This window comes from Branchiostoma floridae, chromosome 10, assembly GCF_000003815.2.
Source record: "Branchiostoma floridae strain S238N-H82 chromosome 10, Bfl_VNyyK, whole genome shotgun sequence".
NCBI lineage: Eukaryota > Metazoa > Chordata > Leptocardii > Amphioxiformes > Branchiostomatidae > Branchiostoma > Branchiostoma floridae.
In genome coordinates this window covers 940,770-961,122 of record NC_049988.1, presented here as the reverse complement: position 1 = coordinate 961,122, position 20,353 = coordinate 940,770, and the positions used below count along the sequence as shown (strand labels likewise).

At 40.4% G+C, this 20,353-nt stretch overlaps 2 protein-coding genes across 2 annotated transcripts in view; both read right to left on the bottom strand.

The window, feature by feature from the left end:
• The window catches only part of LOC118424505 (A-kinase anchor protein 9-like), a gene marked incomplete in the record, with an annotated part of 27,713 nt that extends 27,107 nt beyond the window's left edge, over positions 1-606 (bottom strand). Inside the window, 1 exon segment of the mRNA XM_035833084.1 lies at positions 464-606. Within this exon segment, the coding sequence (XP_035688977.1) occupies positions 464-570 (107 nt within the window).
• Positions 607-1,064: 458 nt separating this feature from the next.
• LOC118424198 (pericentrin-like) overlaps positions 1,065-20,353 on the bottom strand; it is a 67,736-nt gene continuing 48,447 nt past the window's right edge. The window contains exons 3-13 of the mRNA XM_035832733.1: positions 16,455-16,534; positions 14,955-15,162; positions 11,840-14,400; positions 10,985-11,136; positions 10,025-10,182; positions 9,253-9,470; positions 8,249-8,411; positions 5,517-5,774; positions 3,219-3,451; positions 1,774-1,965; positions 1,065-1,271 (exon numbers count right to left, since the gene is read on the bottom strand). Of these exons, the coding sequence (XP_035688626.1) occupies positions 1,065-1,271; positions 1,774-1,965; positions 3,219-3,451; positions 5,517-5,774; positions 8,249-8,411; positions 9,253-9,470; positions 10,025-10,182; positions 10,985-11,136; positions 11,840-14,400; positions 14,955-15,162; positions 16,455-16,534 (4,430 nt within the window). The remainder of the gene's footprint in view (positions 1,272-1,773; positions 1,966-3,218; positions 3,452-5,516; positions 5,775-8,248; positions 8,412-9,252; positions 9,471-10,024; positions 10,183-10,984; positions 11,137-11,839; positions 14,401-14,954; positions 15,163-16,454; positions 16,535-20,353) is intronic.

The following is a 20,353-nucleotide window of genomic DNA, read 5'->3' as shown; positions in this document are numbered from 1 at the left end:
ATGTCTTCGTCACAGCTGCATATTAAGTTGGTAGTATGCCTAGAAATACGCTTGTAATGTTGGTGTCTACTTATAGTCTAAGACACCAGTATAGAAAGGGGCTCTGTAGATCTTAGTGACTGACAAATGCACACATTGTATCCAGTATTTGATTACACTTCTGATGGTGTCCCTGAAAAAAGGGTGGGCAGCAGTCAACACTGTGCTTTCAAACAGTTCTGTCCAGTGAGTTTACCCTGGTTAGGCCACACACTTTGTTTGATATCCTCCCTGACACACTCCAACCTAGGTCTACCACAACCTCTGTTTCCTGGCAGCTGAAATTTGACCAGGTGATAAGGTGTTGATGCAACCACTGGCCAGTTGCACACTAAGTTCTATAGTTAACAACATACAGGTAGGGTCTGGTCTTTATATAGTCTTTAAGAAGCTCACCTCTCTGTCCTTTCTGTTGAGAGCATCTTTCTCCACCTTAAGCTGTTCCTGCAGCTGTGCTACCCAGGAGTCTGCGACCTCCTGTCCATGTTTCTTGTCGTCCAGCTTGGCCTGCAGTGCAGACATCTGCAGCATGTGTTCATACAGCTGCTGCTGCAGGGCCTCCTTGTCCTGCAGTAGGAATTTTGCACATTCAACTTCATCTATCAATTGTACAGAAAATTCACCACTTCAAGCTTAAATTTCCCATCATAATGACAACACATTAACTAGAGTTACATGTATGCTTGTTTTCTACACACAAACTCACAAACGCTACCGAAAATACAACCTTCTCGACTAAGGTAAATATAGTCTGTACATGCAAACTATATGTCATGTCGTGTATCGTACATTTTGCTATTTGTCTTTAACTGCAAAATGCATGCTACATTTGTATGTATGGTAGCAACATATATTTTCTAATGAAGTTCCCATACCGAGGGCATTCATACACAATCAATTTCCCCCTCCCCCAAACAGTTTTCAACCATATTGTAAATCGTACAATTTTAGCAGCGCTAGCTGCAAAATGAGCATTTGCCAATTGAAATATAATTTAATTTTGCAGAAAATACAGTGAGTACACATCATATGAAGAGTTCTTCTCTATTTCTTGCCTGAGAAATCTCCTCAGATGCCAGCCGGGTCCTCTCCTGCTCCTTTTTCAGCTGCTGCAGGTGCGTGTTCAGCTGTGCCTCCACCTGTAGCTGCTGCTCCAGTTTTTTCTCCATGTCTTTGACCTGCTGTTCCATGGTGCTGTTTGTTTCCACTTGGACCTGGAGTTCTCTCTCAAGCTAAACAGTACATCACCATCTAATTAATACCAGACAAACTTTAAGGATTATGTAACCAAAAAGGCAATATGTGTATGAAAGTATGAGAGGTTATCAATACGTTTGTGGCATCACACATGCACAACTCAAATTCAAAACGTCACACTTATGCTCTATGACGTAGGCTTCAGATCAAATCATCTTAATAAGAAGAACTAGAGGACTGGAAGAAACTTTGTTGATAAGTGTTTTACTTTGCGTATGGATATAGCATGTTAGAATTTCTTATAAACAACATTCTGCACTGTCTCCGGTTACCCAACCAGCCCACAGACAACCCTAGCTTGATACGCACGAATCATAATGCGAAAATGCACGAACCTTATGAAAATCAAACAAATTACATGTTGTACTTTGTTACTGCATTTTCACATAGTGATTTGTGTGTATCAGATAATGTTCCTACAATTTACAAATCTCATAGGGTTCATGCAAATGCTTAGGTGTACCCCTGGTCACCCACCTGCTCTATTTTCAGCAGACTCTGACTCTGTGCATCTGTCTTGTCCTGCAGCTGTTCCTCCAGCTGCTGCACCTCTGTAGTCAGGCGCTCCTCTACATTCCGTACCACACCTTTAGTTTGTAACTCAGTCTGGAGTTCTGCTATCTCCTTCTGGAAGTCTTCTCTTTCCTGTTCACGCTCGTGGGCTTGCACCTGGTAAGAAGACAAGAATTCAGTGCAGGTACTTTAAGTACTGTAAATGAATTTAAGTTCGCGGGGATTTAAGTTCACAGTAGAGGGAAAATGGACTTTTTGCGATGGTCTTAAGTTCGCGGTAGCACCATGCACTGATACGGTAGTATCTTACTGCCCTGGAAAAATGTTTGTGGTGGTTTTAAGTTTGCGGTGAAGTGGCCACAGCAAAAACCGTGAAGATAAAACCACCGAGAAAGTTTCTGCATTTATATAGTAACTGTTGAATTCTCTATTTTAGGGAAAATAGTGAATCTGTTCCCCCCATCTCCACTGCTGTTATATCTTATTGTGGCACATGTGAAATGTGCATATTCATAACAATCATAACAATGACAATTTTGAAGCAAGTAGCATGTAATTCTAGGAATTTGTGTCCTGCAATATTTTTTTCCTGCTTCATGAAGTCACTAGTTAAGTGTAATACCTTCTATAATAGTTGCTACGGTTCAAAACATTGACTGAACTAAAATTATCTAAGAAAATTAGGGATACATATTATCTTCTTTTATTCACCTTTCAGACCAGTCAGAAACAATGTTTGAAGACATCACACCTTATTTACAAGAAGTGGCAGTCAGTTAAACGTAAACTTTAGGTAATTAATGGTCAAAATTCAGACTAAGGATGAAGCATGAGGCTCTTTTGTTACTTGGTATTGCATCATAGCTTGATTACAGTTTACATATTTTAGCCTCGCAAGCACTGGTTACCCCTTCTCTTCTACATTACGTGTATTGGGTTCTTTTGCGCATATATGTACATGCAGATGTTGGTACCTGAGTCTTACATGTGTATGCCTAGTCAAACACAAGCATGATTACAATCATAATGTAGGGTTGGTCAAGTCAACTACATTGTAGCACTATTGTCCCGGGTAAGTGAAAATGACGATCAGACAAGTGTATTGACCTATCCCACTTGCCACTATTGGGCAAGTTAGATTTTTTCCATTGAGTGAGATTTTTATATACTTGCTGCTCTTCACAGTCATGGCACCAAGCATTGTTCAACACAGAAAAATAGAGCCAATAACAAAAATTTCATTGATGGAAGTGAAAATGCATACAGTAGAAAAATGTCATTTAAATTTCAGGCAAGTGAAATGTTGGTTCGGGCAAGAAAATTTTGTATGTATTTGCCCGATAGGACAACTGAAAACTTGTCCAACCCTGATAATGTATTAAATGCATGTGAATAACTACTAAACAAACCTCCATGAACTGCTTGTTAGACTTGATCTGTTTGTCCAGTGCAGTGACCTGTTTCCTCAGCTCCTCCACCTGTCCAGCAGAGCTGTCCTGCAGCTCCTGGGTCTTCCTGTTCTGGTCCTCCAGTGCTGTCTCCAGGCTGTGCAGCTGCAGCTCCCACCGCTGTCTCTCCGCATGCAGCTGTTCCTCCAGCTGCTGTTTCTCCTGCTTCAGACTCTCAATCTCTTGGAGGAAACCTGAGGAACAGCACATCGTATCTTACTGTTTCATCTACATGTTTGTATGACACTTCAGTTTGAGGCATTGATTTAAACATTCCTGCTATAAGCAAGTAGTCTGGGTACCATCCGGATAGTAGTTGACTCTCCTATATTTGCTTCTGCTATCCATCTGGAGACCTGCATATTCAAACCGTTGGGTGCTAACGTCTGTAATGAACAAATTAAAGAATGGGCTCTAGAGCGCTCGTTCGATGATAATAGGTCTTCCCACAAGCAGACGGAGCGTGTTTCGGGTGTTGGAACACCGGTTCAAAAGAGCGCTTGAACCCATTCCTTAATTCGCTCATGTCTAGGGACCAATCAGTGCCTGCGTCCAAAATTTGGACGATTCTAAACGTACACGTGGTCCGGGATTACAGACAGAACAGCAGAGAAGCAATATATACAGTGAACAATGAACGCCAGAGCTAGAAGCGCCTGTATATAATAAACACTGGAGCGAACTACTCATACTATCCGGATGGTACCCAGGCTATGACACTTCAGTTTTGAGGCATTGATTTAAACATTCCTGCTACAAGCAAGAATATCAGCTAGTGAATTTCAAGTACACATAGACATTCAAGTATTCATACTTAGACAGGTGTAGACAAATCAGTCTTTTCTACAACCGTTACATGTAGTAACTGTTACTCCAAGTCTGGGGCAAAATGATAAACTAACTGAATGCCTTGAATTTTCACAGAAACTCTATAATCTACATGACTTTGTACAATAGGAACATTTGAAAAGTTCTTCAGCATAAGAATTGCTAGTGCATAGAAGATTACAAAAGTCATTAAAAACATAATGAATTTATACAACAAGAACAGGTCCTGGTGTTATGGTTAGTTTATGTGCGCGGAAACAAACTATTTCAATGTTATCATAAAGGTTAGATTAGTGTCAGGAAAACAATCTAAGAATTTTGAGGTGGAACTGAAAACCGAAACAAACAAAAAAACAAAAATGGAGGGGGCAAACACACCTCTTTCACCTTAGGTGACGATCCAAGGTGTTAGTTTGTTGCCAAGGAAGTAGGTGGTATGAAAGAATGCCAGCCACATAGAAAATAAACATAAGAAGAGCAAATTAGATGCCTTATGCTGCATTAGACCATTGGCACTAAACTTGTTACTTACAAAGCTGCATGAGACTAAGATTGTTAAAGTGGGGCAATCAGGTATCATTTCCTTTAAACTCAGCCACATGCATTAAGGCCATGTTGATTTGAATACATGGATGACATAAAAAATTTATGTATGGGCATCAATTTTCAACCATTTCTCAAAAGATTTTTTTGATTATTATACCATATATTGTACAAAGCAGCTGTAAAATACACAATCATATATGCCTGAAAGTATTGGACAATGGAAACTAATGTAAAGAATGCCAATTGAAAATTGAAAATAGATTTCAAAGGCAAACAAGATGTGAAAGAACAAAATTTTAAAATGAAAACACTTTTGTTGTAATACTCTGTGTGTTTTAGTCAACTTTCAAATGACCACTTACCAGGTTGGTTTCATAATGAAGGGAACTTTTGTTATTCACACACTCTCATCAGTTTTGGGGTTCCCAGAGGATGTCATCATATTATCAAATCAACATGGTTAAGGTTAATGAGGCTAGTGTTGTCTCCTCCAGAGAATATATCAATTGATACATAAGGGCATTCTTATTCTGCATTTGGTGTATATTTTGTTAATATACGTCGATGAAAATTAATCATCCAAGTAATATTAGATATAAGAAGAAGAATTTCTAATATAATTTCATTTTGCCTGTATGCATATTATCAATCATCTGCAAAAATCTGCAAATAAGGAAATTGTATAGGTCAAGTGATGAAAACTAGTGGATGCTAGTTAAAAAGTCTGACCATTTCCAAAATCATAATCAAGTTGCTTGAATACCTGCTTTTTGGCTTTTGTTAATATGATTTTATTTTGCCTGTAAGCAATTCACTATTATCAATCATCTGCAAAAATCAGCATATATTTCAAATAAGGAAATAGTATTGGTCTGTACAATAAGCTTTCCATTTGTAGAACATCTAATAGTATGTTGAGAAACCACGTACCCAGCTCCCCACTGGAAGCCTTCTCAGACAGGACCATCTTCTGTCTCTCCAGTAGATCCTGCTCCTCCTGCAGAGTCTGTCTCTCCGTCTCCATCTCCTGCAGTTGTTCTCTCATTCCCTCGATCTCCTGTGCCATCTCTGTCTGCTGCTGCTCTTTGATGTCCAGCTGCTCTTGTAATGTTTGATTGTCTGTTTTAAGCCCTTCAGACAGCCCTGAAAGACAGAGACAGTTTAACACTCCAGGATAAAAGTCTTAATTGAGAATGTGCAAAAAAATGCTCTTTCATACATGTAACTACTATATATAATACAATAGATTATTGGACCCCTTGAAATTCAGGTCATGCTCAAACATTTCGGAATCTTTTTATATTTCTGTTAGATACAAGAAATAGTACGAAACAGATTCGGTTGTTAAACAATCATACACATTTTAAATTCTAGCTCTGTCGAGCAAATCTTATGACCACACTCATGTAGAGTTGAGCTAATTGACTGCATTCAAAATGTACCATCATCAGCATTTATGCAGTGCTGTGAATGAGTCATTGGGAACGAATGTGAACTACATTGTATGGTATCCAGTCTGCAAGTGGATGTCCACAAAACCTACTTGCTACGTCATGTATGGGCTTAGATATTTATGATGGAAATTTCAACCTTATGGCATACAAGTAATATGGCGTAAGGTACCACTAAATAGGATTATATTGAAAGAGCAAATGCATGTCTTTTTCTTTTTACATAATGGTCACCACATAACAAGACCCAAAGGTCACTACTGAATCAATATTCAAGGCGTGTCCCAAAAGCCAGTCCAATGTTATGGGTCACATATTGATTGTAATTGCAACAACATCTCTTCTCACTAAGTCAGAAACAACATTAAGAGCTTCACTGTTTGCTAGCAGTGAGGATTAAAAGACTCAATAGGAGAAAGCATAAGCTACATAACGCTGCTCTGGAATTCCCCACCCTTTTAGGTTGGAATGGTTTAATCCACTCACACCGGGAAGGACCCTACTCTTTTCAATACATATGGCAGGTTTTTGACCTTGCCACAGCCCTTGGCAGCCAACATGTACCATTTTTCACTGTGACAGTAGTCCAACAAACTGCATTCTGTTTTAACAATGAAGTACAAGTCAATTTTCTGACTATCTGATATTTTCAGAACCTCAAAGGAGCCAGACTGTCAGCTTTTACCACCACTCTGGAGGACCTGGTATGACTGGAAAATTCATTTTCTACATTGCATATTGTGCACGTGGCAAAGAAGACAACAAAATACAATGTACATCTGTACTAGTCTAGTGGAAATCTGCACAGAACCAGAGTCAGGATAAAACACAATCAAAATACTGGTCTGAAAATAACCAAGACTACGAACCTATACAAACAGAAGGGGCAAATAGGCCTTAGTGCCGTAAGAGTTTCTCCAAACAGTGCTTGATGACACACCTGCTACGCTGGAGTTACGCTAACCGTACATCGTTACAAACAGGTCAAAGTGTGCTGTAGGTTAATCATTAACATATATTGGCCAACTAAACAATCATCTACATGTGGCTGGGTGTTCCCAAATACAGGTTACCATGCATCCGTTTGTTTATTTTGAAACGGTCTATAGACCCTGTCCATGTCAGGGAGCCAAATCTTACTTAAGCCTAGCTGTAAACAAACTTAAGTCCTGTCAAACTAGTCCTGTCAAATCTGAACTTTCTAACTTAAAGCTTGAGCCAAGTTTAAATATGTTGGTATGGACTGGCTGCTTGATTTGTGAACAAATGACTTTATAGCACTCAGTAGTACTGATGGAAAACTTTCACTGTTGGCCCTGCGCATGTGGCTTAAGTTTCCTTTGTTAGGCTGAAAACATGCATCAAGACAGCAGTGTCAAAGACTCTCTCCACTCAACTACTACAACCTCACTGTACAATAAATAGCTAAAGGAATATGTATCAAATAATTTACACCAGCGTGGCCCACAACAGTACAAACTAGGATGGCCCACTCTGTATGAGAGAAGGAAGCAGGCATCTAAAGTTAAGTCCCACTTTACAAAACAATCTTGTCGCTACTGAGGTATTCATGAGTATCAAACCAGAAAGTTAACACAAAGAACCGAACAACACACCCCACTACTACATTGTATGTCACATTTTCTTAACATGTAAAACACACATCTAGAGATCTAGTTTCTGCCCCCAAACAATGAAACCGCCTTCCAACACACCTGGTAACAATAACAGAAGAGGGCACTTTCAAGTTGGAGTTGGCCCATCCAAGGCCTCCAAACCCCCAAAAGTCAATGTAGATTGCTAGTCCCCAGGAGTTAAGTGCGGCTAGGAATTCACAAGTTTTGTTTGTAATGTCTTTGCACTATTTTTCATTCAGCAATAATTGCCACCGTCGGCCACTATTGCCTTGCACCTGGGCAGGGTGCCCAAGAGGAGGACTTTGCCAGTTACATTGTACATTACTTTTTTTGCATTAATCTATTGACAACAAAACATTTCAATACACTGGGTCAACCTAGGCTTTTTGCCACTGCTTACCCATAAAATACAGACAAACATAGTAAAACGTTACTAAATAGTTAAAAAGCAATGTGCAGATCTAAAATAGATATTTTCCTCAACCAAATTTTGTACCAAATAAGTCCTTAATCTTGGTTTCTGCCCTACCTTTTGCCTGGTCCAACTCCAGCTGTAGCACCTGCCTGGATTCCACCTCAGCCTGCAGCTGTTCCTGCAGCTGCTGACTGTCAACTAGCATCTGCTGTGTTCTCACCCGGGTCTGTTCTGAGGCATTCATTATGTCGGCATGGGCGGTTCTGGACTCATTCAGCTGAAAGGACATTTTTCAGTTATTCAACTTATCAAGTAACGCTGGTTCACCTTTATCCGAGGGTAACCTATATTCGTAGTTTGTAAGAGAAAAGTTAACGCATACAAATGGACGCGTCGACGATGGTTTCAAATTGGAACATTTTGCAAATATTGCAAATTTGAAACCACTGTCCGCAAACTTAATACTCCTAAATGTGCTGTTTTTAAAGACAACGAATAAAGGTCACCCCACGGGTAAAGGTGAACTAGCCTTACCCCACATTATGATGGATCACTGACACAGTCACTGTAACAAGAAATGCTTTTTAGAAAGGCTGGTCACACAACCATTAGATATGGTGAGAATGAAATGGTGGCTAATTTGCAGGTTCCATAACCTGTTCAGTGACCACAATGGCAGAATTCTCCAGGACAGAATTCTGAGAAGATCAGGCAGAATTTAACCAAATTCTGGGACCTCAGACAGAATCTATTAAATTAAATGTCTGCCATGGGCGACATCCTTGGTGCTGAAATGGAGTCCCCAACCCGTCCTTTACTTAGATTGTGCTTCTCGCTTGGCCATATTTAAATGTGTAAATTTGACTAACTTTGCATTCATATAGATGCAGCCTTTTAGAAGGTCTAAGCCTAAGGTAAGGCCTTCTAGGAAAAAAAACACTTGCTTCTGAGGTTAAGTCCCCCTTAAAACGGAGTGTTATCCAAACAATGACGCACACGTTGCCATTGTTGTAAACAATGTCATATACTGGTACACCATATGATTGTTGACAATAACACAGAAAAACCTTACAACTACAATGTAAAATACACTTGATGACAGCTACATCTATACACACCTGTTGTTTTGTCAGCTGTAACAGGTCCAGTAGTCTAGTGACAGCCTCCTGTAGACTACTGGCAGCGTTGTGTACTGTCATCTCTCCCTCCTGGTCCAGGTCTGGTCCCACAAACATGCTGTCAGCCAGCTGTTGGGAGATGTCCAGTCCCTCATCAGTCATGGAGGACAGGTCCGTTACATGGTCACTAGTCTGGCTCAGGTCTGGTCTGTCTCCACCTGCTCAACATAGAAACAATTACCATTATTTACGAAACAGAAATACGTACAGAATACAACACGCCGTGTATTCTATACCACTCGAGGTAACTGCCTGACCGAAGATCGGATTGCCCAACAGGGTGGTGCAACAATGTAAGTTATCCAGCTGGAACTCACTGGTTTGAATTTTTGAATCCCGTGCAATTAAAAGAAGTGTGCGGTAATCTGTTGTGCAATTAATTAACTGTCTCCTACTATAAAAAGAACAGTCATGCTTTAGCTAGTAGACAAAGTTTAGTCTTATTTCATAAATTCATAATTATCAACACAGATAAACGTTCAAGCTAATGTGACTTCTGTGAACAGTTGACATTAAGTTAAAAAACAACTCTTCTACATTTCCGACCCATTTTCTAGTCATCTACAGTTGGAATAATGTTTCTTTTACACATGACAGGACATTGACATGTACATGCATGAGACTGTATAATAATAAGTTTTATTGCAAATATACATTATATAAATTAATACACTATATAATATATTAGATAAATGGCATCTTTAAATGATACCTTGACTGCTGTGAGATGGTTGGTCCCCAGCTGCACCCTGTCGGTCCCTGGCAAGTCTCTCCAGATGCTCACTAACTCTCTCCTCTAGCGAGATGTTAGTCTGTGTCACATCAGACAGCGTCTTCAGAAGATGGTCATTTGCCTTCTGGACTGCATCCCTGGTAATGTTCATACATGGAACAATCAACATGCAGAACAATCTTCAAGCCATGTCACTCAAATGACTCACTTATCATAATGGTTTGAACTAGAATATTAGGGACCTCGCCAGTCTAGTTGAGCATAGGGACCACTACAATGTGATTTGTATCGGATTCCCCTACATTGTGATAGGGGGCTTTTCTGTTGTTGAAAAAGGTATTTAATGTAGCTTCATTAAACTTTAATAGCCCTCAAAATGCAGAAAATAATGTTTCTAACTGTTATAAATTTAAAAACTTTAAAGAAGAGCATGTCCCTAGCCTCTGCAATGAATAAGCCTGTGGCACTTGCCATGTGGCTTCGCTATGGTAAGATGCCTCCTATGCTGTAAAACAATCATGGTGAGAACCCTGAATAAAATGATTCTTGACAGTCACTATGCAGTTCACAGGAAACACTTGTTTTTTCTTCTTTTTTCTGTGCACTGTCAGGTCTGTATAATGGGTCAAAATGGGTCAAACTTGGTGGAAAGCAAACTTGATCCAACAGAGACACCTGTGTGTGTGTGTGTGTGTGTGTGTGTGTGTGTGTGTGTGTGTGTGTGTGTGTATGTATGTATGTGTGTGTGTGTGTGTGTGTGTGTGTGAGAGAGAGAGAGAGAGAGAGAGAGAGATAGAGTGAGTGACTGAGTTAGTGAGAGACTGAGTGACTGAGTGAGTGGTTGACATCTAAAGCTTGAGAACTACATGATAGTACAGCTACAGCATCATGATCACTGCATGAAGTATAATAGTCACTGTTCACAATATATTTGTGTACCTCTCCTCCTGCAGCCTGTCCAGGTCAGATCTCAGCATCTTCAGCAGGTTCTCTCCCTCTTCATTCTCTCTTTCCCGACGATTCATGGTCATCTCGTACCTCGCAATCTGATCTTCTAACCGCCTCTCTATCTTACTTTTTTCCTCTTGCACCTGTTTCAGAGTAAGTTACATGTCATTAGTTAAGGTACTAAATTTTCTTACCAAATCTCCTGTCAAACAATACACTGATCAGCTCAATAAACCAAATCACATAATTATGCAATATAGTGCAGTAGATATCAATTTCATACATATTTCCTTATCCAGATTATTTCCACTTTTGAATGGTGTAATATTGCTTGTGTTGCCTTCAACAATGCTTATTATCCATAAGACAACTATATTTTGCTGGGATTATGACCCTTGTCTTCTTTGGTCTTCCTGTCATTTTTTGGCAATGCCTCAGGGGCGAGCCTAGTTTTTTTGGGAGGTGATGCCTCAGTTGAAGCTTAATGGTACTCCAGTATTGTGTTTGAGTAGCTTGACAAAAGGCAAATTACTGGGAGGAGAAACATCCTACATTTTCTCAAAACTGTTGCATTTCTAGTCTTGTCTGTTATACATGAAATTTCCTACATACTGTATCTACAACAGCTGCAAATGTGTACAAATACAGGGCTTGAAATACCACCTGCATATGCAGGTTAGTGCAGGTAAAATTGGAGCTGTTCACCTAACCTGCACTAGTCCATGTACTGGGTTTTATACAGGGTACATAAATGTCCTATGATGTGCAGGTAATTTTCAATGTTACCTGCACCAGTGCAGGTATGCAGAAAATGTATTTCAAGCCCTGAAATATAAGCATCCAAACCTGTGCAATCAATGCCTCCTGCTCCTGAAGGTTCTGTTTCTGAGCTTCCTTCTCAGCTTTCAAGTCCTCCAACTCTGCGGAGAAATCACCCACAGCAGCGTCGAACTCCTGTCTCAGCTCCTGTCTCCTCCTCTGCTCTTCTTCAACTTCAGTTTGCAATCTGTCCTTCTCCTTGTCAGCTTTCTCCAGCATTTCTTTCAACCTTTCCTCTGACTCCCTTTCACTCTCTTCTTTCCCTCTCTCTGCGGCATCCTCCAAGGCAGCTTTCTCATCCATTGCTTTCTGTAGCCCTTCCTCCAGCTCTGTGCACTTCTGTGTCATGGACTCCAGCTGGCCAACAAGGGTTTGGTTTTCTGAAGTCTTCTTGCCCAGCTCGTCACGCATCTTGTCCAGTTCCTGCTGGAAGTGAGACTTGATGCGAGCTTTGTCTTCCTCGTGATGCTCCTCGGCTGTTTTGAGTTCTATCTTCAGGGCTTCCATGTCTTTCTGCAGGATTCCTCTCAACTTAGCTATCTTGTGTTCCTTTTGTTTCTCAGCCTCCTCTCCTAGTGTCTCCAGCTGGTTTCTCATGTCATCTTCATATCTCTGTTTTATGTCATCTAACTCCTTCTCGTGAGACTGGGCCAGTTCTTTCAATTCCTGTTGAAGTTCTTGAGTCTTTTCTTCAGAACTCTGTTCCCAGTCAAGCTGGGCAGTCTCCAATTGCTGTCTATATGCTTCATCTAGCTCCTCTCTAACCTTGGCTACTTCTGAGGTCACATTGGCTAGATGATCCTGTTTCAGGGCAGACAGTTCTGCTTGGTGCATGGTTTGGAGGTCTGTTATCGCCCTCTGTTGGTCGACATCTCTTTCCTTGATTTGTGCTTCCAACAGTGCAATCTCAGCAGAGTGTTGTTCTTTTAGCTGCGTGTTCATTTTATCCATCTCCAGTTTGTGATTGTCTTCCATTTCTCTTGTAATTTTGTCTAAGTTGAGCATGTGCTGTGACACAGTTTCTTCTGAAACACTTGATTTCAAGTTCTCTAAATGAGCCTCATGTTGCATTTTAATCTTTGTGATTTCCTTTTCCTGCATCTCCTTTAGATGTGCCAAGGCTTGCTCTTGGTCTTCTTGAAGCCTTGTGAGCTCTATTTGGTGTTTTTCTGTCAAACCATCTATGTTATCCTGGTGTTGCTTTTTCATTTCTGCTGTCAAAACATCAAATTCTTCCAGCAATGTTTTCTTTATATCAGAAATTTGTTTTTGGTGTTGCTGTTTAAGAAGGGCCAGAGCATCAGTTTCATCCTTCAGTTTTTGCTGAGCATCTTCCAGCTGAGTTCTCAGGTCCGCCACCTCAATACTGTGTCTGACAACAGCCTCGGCCAAAACCTGCTCATGTTTGTTTCTGTACAGTTCTTCCACCTCCCTGACTTGCTGAGCAGATTTCTCCTTCTCCTCTAGCAATACTTCTTTCTCCTGTTCCAATCGTTCAACATTCTTCTGGAGTTTGGCTTTCCAGACTTCCAATTCTGCATCTTTCTCCATGTTGATTCTGACTATTTCGTCTTCGATGTGTTTCTGAGCTTTGACCAGTGCCTCTTCATGTTCACTTTGCTGCTGCTGGAGTCCAATCTCTCGATCTTTGGCCAGCTCTTCTGCAAAAGCTGCCTGCTGTGACTTTATTTTAGCTGTGTATTTTTCCTCCAGATTTTGTTCAAGGCTTTCTTGAGCCTCTTGATGTTTTGTTTCAAGCTCCTTACGTAATTCCTCCATGTCCTGCTCAGACTGTTTGGCAGCTTCTAAAGCACAATCCATCCTCAGTCGAACCGTCTCCTGCCTGTGTTCTTCTGACAATCTCTCTTGAATTTCCTCCATTTCCTTTAAATGTGCTTCCTGGAGCTTCTCGACATCCTTCTGATACTTGTCGGCTAGCTGAATTCTCAAATTCTCCAAGTCTGTTTCTGTCTTCGTCTCCAGTTCTGTCTGCAGTCTTGTCATTTCTTGCTGGTGTGTTGTCGCCATGTCCGAACGTGTCCTCTCCATTAGATCATTGTAGTGCTCTTCCAACTGTTCCTCAAGTTCCTTCCTGTACCGTTCTAGGTCTACTTCAGGCTGGAGTGGGGAGGTAGGGGAGGGACACGGGGAACTGTCATCAGACAACAATGTGGATGTCAGAGTGTAGGCAGACGTGGGCATCCTGTAAGCATTCTCCTCCTCTACATCTACATGTACCTCAACTGTTTCTTCATAGTGCTTTTTAACCTTTGCGATCTCCATGGCGAAGTCTTCCTCCTGTTCGCGACACCTTTTCTCAAAGTACGCCCTCATCTGTTCCATCTCCTCCAGGTGTGTCTGGTGCAGCTTTGCCTCCAGGTTGTTGGAGTCCTTCTGTAGTTTGGTGAGCTCTGCCTGGTGGTCTGTGTTGAGGTTGTGGATGTCCTGGGTGTGCTGTTGTGTGATCTGTTCCTGCCACTGCAGCAGCTCTGCCCTGACCTGCACCAGCTCAGCGTACTCCGTCTGGATGTCTGCGTGGAGCTTCATCAGGTCCTGTTGGTGCTGGAGCTCCAACTGCTTCCTCATCACTGCAATGATACATGGAGAGTTGAATAAATTTCTCAAAATGACTTCATCAGGTTGGTAGAATATACAATGTAGGATATGGGAAAAACAACTCAGTCTGTTATCCTAGTGTAGTACTGTACCACCTTGCTCTATTTGAGGCCCTTTTCCCATTTATCCATGCAATGACCTCAAATAAAGTGACTTTTGCAAAGACTTGCAGTGCCTTTTGAATTTCTAACTTTTTAAGCACATTACGTACCCAAACATGCAGAAGTAAGCTAGCATGCATTGCTGACTACATTGACATACAAAACATGTACACAATGTCATGAGGAACATTAAACTTATCCCCGCACTTATCAAAAGGAGTAGGGGACCTGTGTGAATGGGGTAGGAAATTTCCCAAGCAGTCTCGTAACCCCTGCTTCGCCTATGGAGTCGGTTAGTCGAACTTGCTGAAGCTTGACTAAGGGAGAAGATATGCTGCCACAGTGAGCGTAGTTCAGTGCCTAGAGGTGGTCAATGGCCTTGCACTGAGCAAACTTGTTTAAAAAAAAAAATAAAAAAAATTTACCTTCTGTTTGTTCCAGCAGCATCTCCTGCTGCCTCAGCACCCCTTCCAGAGCTGACTGATGTTCATCCTTCGCCTGCTGAAGTTTCTCCTTTTCCTGAAGAGTGTCACTCTCCTTGGCCCTTAACTCCTCCTGGTGCCTCTCTTCCATCTCCTGTCGGAGGGAGGCCAGCTTGTCCAACGCAATCCTGTCCAACTCTTCTGTTGCTTTCTGTCAGAAGAAGAAACATTAAGTATTAGCAACATAAACTTACATTTTACCTGTGTCTACAATTGTGCTCAATGGATGACGTCTACTGTAGCTGGGTCAGGGCTCGAAATACCACCTGCATAATATCATTACGCAGATTAGTGCAGGTAAAATTGGAACTGTTCAGGTATTTCAGGTGTCTGCCTGCACCTAACCTGCACTGGTCCATGTACTGGGTTTTATATTATTATAGAGTTTACATAAATTGCCTTTGATTTAGATGTATAGGGATTGTTATTAGCTGAATTGACTGTTACCACTGGCAGAATTCCATTGGCATAAAGTAATAATGAGGACGGTCTTGGCTCTTTCATGGTGATAGATTTAGAATATCATTCAAAGGGTTCCAATGAGGGAAGTCATGATTCTTTTTACACCACAAGTAATTTGAGGGATTTCTTTATGAGTTTTGAGGGTCATACACATTTATATCTGACATTTTTCATATTTTATCAGACATTGTCCCACAAGTAAACACCAGCAAAGTACTGCTACTCTAGTTGAAAAGTTATGGTCCTCAATTTGTGTGTCATAGCATGGTGACCCATTATGCTTCAATGTACTAGCATGCACATTGTCATGTACATGTAGCACCCTCCAATATAAACAATGTGCTTTCAAAAAGTTCTTGACCTCGCCTAGAAAAATGAGGCATAACTCAATTTTCTGCTTCTGTATCTATATCTATATAGCCGGTATAAACGCCCTTCAGCGTAACACACCCGCTTTGCAGGCACGCGACACGGCAGCAGCTGGTTATATTGCACTTTATATCATACCTGTGCCGCAATAACATTCTATACAGGTGTTCCGGACTGTGTGATAAAAAGCTGTATCACACAGGCTTCACAGTTTTATCACACAGGCTTCCATCGAATATTTTGAACATCCTTTTCGCAAGCCAGTGCTGTGCAGCAAAAAACTAGAATACCTGATTCGGACATTGGAACATTGCTGTTGTAACAATGTTTATTCGAGGGCACCAATTATTTTCTCAACTTCTGCCACATTTCGCATTGAAACATTTGTTTTCTCAGGTGGGTACGACATAAATAAAATACACCCTCGGTCCCAGCCCTCCCGCGGGTCGGATCACCTTCCGGCCTTTGAGCGATCCAACCCGCGGGAGGGCTGGTACCGAGGGTGATACAGAATACCCCCGTGTTGTATTCTACATAAACGACCTTTCAGGACATAACCAAAACATGTGAAGGCTTGCTCTGTTGTTAAGCCTGCCATTAGTACACATGTACCTGAATGCTGGCCTGATGTTCTGATGTCAGCTGGGTCTTCAGTCTTTCAAGGAGCTGCTTTGAGGTCTCCTCTGTTGAAACTATGCATAGAAAAAATCAGAGAACATGTCATGTCGTCATACAACAATTCACAATCATGTATTTGTAGGTTATTGTGTTTGATACACCCAAAAGCCTCATTAATGAAGATTTTATATATCACCCCAAATCTAAATCAACCAGGTCCGGACTTGTTTGCATTTCTTTGCTTACAATTTTTTTAAAAAATTCAATTGAATTGTTGCACTTATTCTAAGGTGTACCGGTGTGACAGCGATCTCGCCCCCCTACTAGTACCTCGCCCCCCTTTAGCGATTTCGCCCCCCCCCCCCCCAAAAAAAAAACGGGTTTACATGACATTTTAGAAGTTGATTGGTATAAATAAAAAAATGCAGTTTCAGAATGATATAAATGCACGAGTCTGATACATAACTCCATTCATAGTATCAATATTAACGTAATTACATGGTAATAAGATAGTTGAACTTGTTTCAGACAAGGAGGCTTGGGTCCCTTGTATTCCTATTATTGCATATACCTGAGTCTTGACATAAGATGTATTTCATTGTATTCACCTGTCCTCAAGCAACCTATATATCTCCAATATGAAGTCTCTACCATGAAGTGACCACAAAAGAACTATGTAATGTCTTTATTAATTATGCAAATATTAGGTATTAATTAGAAAAACGCACATTTTGGTATATGCACCTGGCCAACAGATTTATATTAGTAGGCCGGAAATCTGTATTGTACAACCGGTGGTGCCAAGCTGGTATTCTGAAAATATGTGATGTTATGTCAAGCGATGGTAACTTCCTAACATTGGGTGAGCTGGCCCAGAAACATGAAATAGTTTTTACACCTGTTGATATGCTCAGATACTCTAGCCTGAAGTCAGCTATCCCAAATGGTTGGAAAAATACAGTAAAAAAGGATCAGCTCGGTGATTCGGTGGAAAACACCATCGCTTCTCAGGCCTTCTCTTGTAAACAATTATATGATATATATTTAAAACAAACATTTGAACCCCCAACGGGCCAAGATGAATTGTTAAGCGTTCTAGATAATGAAAACAACTTGGAAAAAGTGTAACACTGGTCAGTTTAAAATTTGAAAGTCACTTTCTAAAATTCCCAATTCCTAAAACTTTTATTTCTTAAAGTACAGAAACGATTAATATGCCATTGGAAAGAGTATTTTCTCCCCTTCATTTTGGTGTTTTAATTTCTGTCATAGCACTTACGGATGTTGAGATAATTAACTTTAAACATTGCTCAGCCTGGAAGTCTGAGCGGAACAGACTGGTAGTCCATTACCTCTCACCATGGTCCAACTAAGCCAGCCTAGTAGGCTGAAAGATGGCAGCCTACTAGTCTGAACAGGACAGCCTACAGTGGAACAAGCCTAGGGTAGACTGTAAGAATCCCATGAATTAATGAGTCAAGGGTTTGTGGCTTCTGTCTTGTGTTTGATTTTAGAGAAATAACTCAAGAAGCTGTGAATTTAGTTAATTTAATTGTTCTTTTTTGTATATTGTTAAGGATATACACTAATTACAATAATTAAGAAATTTTGGATCACCCATAATTATGCAAATGATGACCATATTAGGACGATAAATGAAGAAATGCCATAATTCTTACTGTTAGCTGATGGTAACTTGATAATTACAGCATATATTGGTTGGCTAAGGCTGAATGTTTTTAAGTGACACTATCCTAATTAGGACCAAATTTGCATAATTAATGAGGCAAACAATAAGTACTGATTTCTAGTAAGTGATGCACACTTTCCAGTTGGGACATACTAAAGTTGGTTGAAACGAATGTCAAATTACATTAAGCTCTGCTAATTTTGGATTTCATTTGCATAATCAACGAGGAAAGTCAGGAAACACCATAATTGATGGGAACTTTGTGGTACAAAATGTACATGGGTGCAAATGTACAAATGTGTAAATTGTTTGTTGGTATCTTAAGGTTGAATGTGTCAAAGTGTAATTTAAACTAATCAGAATATGCATAACAAATGAGGTAAAGGAAGAAAAGCTTACATTTCCATTTTAATGCAAATATTATAATAATGACAATCATTCATATCTGTCTAGCATAGATTCTACATTTTGTAGATATGAATGTCACATTATTGGAGCCATGCTAATTTGTCACCTCATTTGCATAATGAGGAAACGCCATTTTGTATTATTGTATGGTTATGGAGACTTGATCATCCCAATTATCCAGCAAAACTTAGTTGGACTTCTGTGCTGAATGTTTTAAAATGAAAATTACAAAATGTGTAGTAATTTGGTATAATAAACAAGCTTAACGAGGAAATGCTATATTAACTTGGTCAATAATTCCTGTGCGAACTATGATAAAGGCTTAATGATTACAGTATACATGTTTGTTGCTTGCTATGAAATGATGTTGTGAGAAAAAACTTTTGTTGATTATGAAATCATTTGCATACATTATTTGCATGCAAAAATTTGTGATGACCCTACTTTGTGTTTGTGATATCTGTGAGTAGACTCAAAATAGAATTCTCTTCATAATTTGTGGAGAAAAGAACTTAACAATTATGGCAAAAGTGCCATCATGCTGATCTTTGGTAGTGATCCATGTATTGATTCAGATTCTAATGAATTTACTGAAAATTAGGCTCATTTGCATATAAAACAACAAGCAATATTTCCCTTTGAGTTCTCTTAAAATCACCACATCTTAGACCTATCCAATAACAAATGCAAATAATGGCAGTCACAAACTCCACAACTTGACTTTATCACTGATTGTGGCCTACAAACTTCTTCTTATCTGTCCATTAACACTGAATCGCCAGCCAAACACCAGTAGCTGCTGTCCTGGGGTTTAAAGACCTCCTTTGTTTGTTTAGGGACTACAGGCGTGACAGATTAGTATGTAACAGGGTATACCCCACATGCAGGGCATGCCCCAGATGGTGTCCATTAGTACTTCTGAGAGAGCAGAGGACAGCCATTGCTGTTTGGTCAGTTCTGAATTGTTCCATGATCACAGGGTGGGGCGTGCTCACATAATTTCAGACCCCTGGAAGTGGAACTGCCTGGCTATGTGGATTAGCAGTGTTACTCGGCATAGTCAGGGAGTTTCAGGGATCTAAACTACTTAATTTTCTGGCAGCTCCTCTGGGTCCCTCTGGTGGGACAGTTTCCAGATGGTGTGTTCAGAAGTGATCAGTCCATATAATAGGCTAGGAGCTTCACTCATGACACTTGGCGGATCAACTCTGGAAGACTAAGCATATGATGAGTGGCGGCTTATTAGACAGCAATTGTGTTAAGTGATCCCTAATTTGCACAGTTAATGAAGTTTTATGTATCGTTTGATCTGCAGATGCTACGGACACCAAATCATTGGTTGAAGTGGTAGATACGCAGGTCTAGGGCTAACACAGAAGTGTCAGAAGATTGAGGCCCCTTAAACCTTTTAATTATAGTTCTCTTCCTCCATCAATCATGAAACATCATGTAAGCCAGAGAGCCTGTGGCAAAGGATTTTGACATTGTCAGCTTTGCATGTCTTGAAGTAACATTCAATATGATCCACCTTCCCAGTACTAGTGGTTTGGGAAATCAGGGAATTGGTAGGTTCCCTTGGCAAAATTGTGGCTAATCCTTGGTAAACATACATGTACACTTAAGACTGCTACTGAATTGACCACTCATATTCGTTACAGTCCCACCCACATGATAAACCTCAGGCCCAGCCCCAGGCTTCATAATTAGAATCTTCTTGGGATGGCCCATACAGGGAACCTGGGCCCCATACTGCTAGAAAATCTTCATTAGTCACACCAGTGTTCCCAGCAAATTT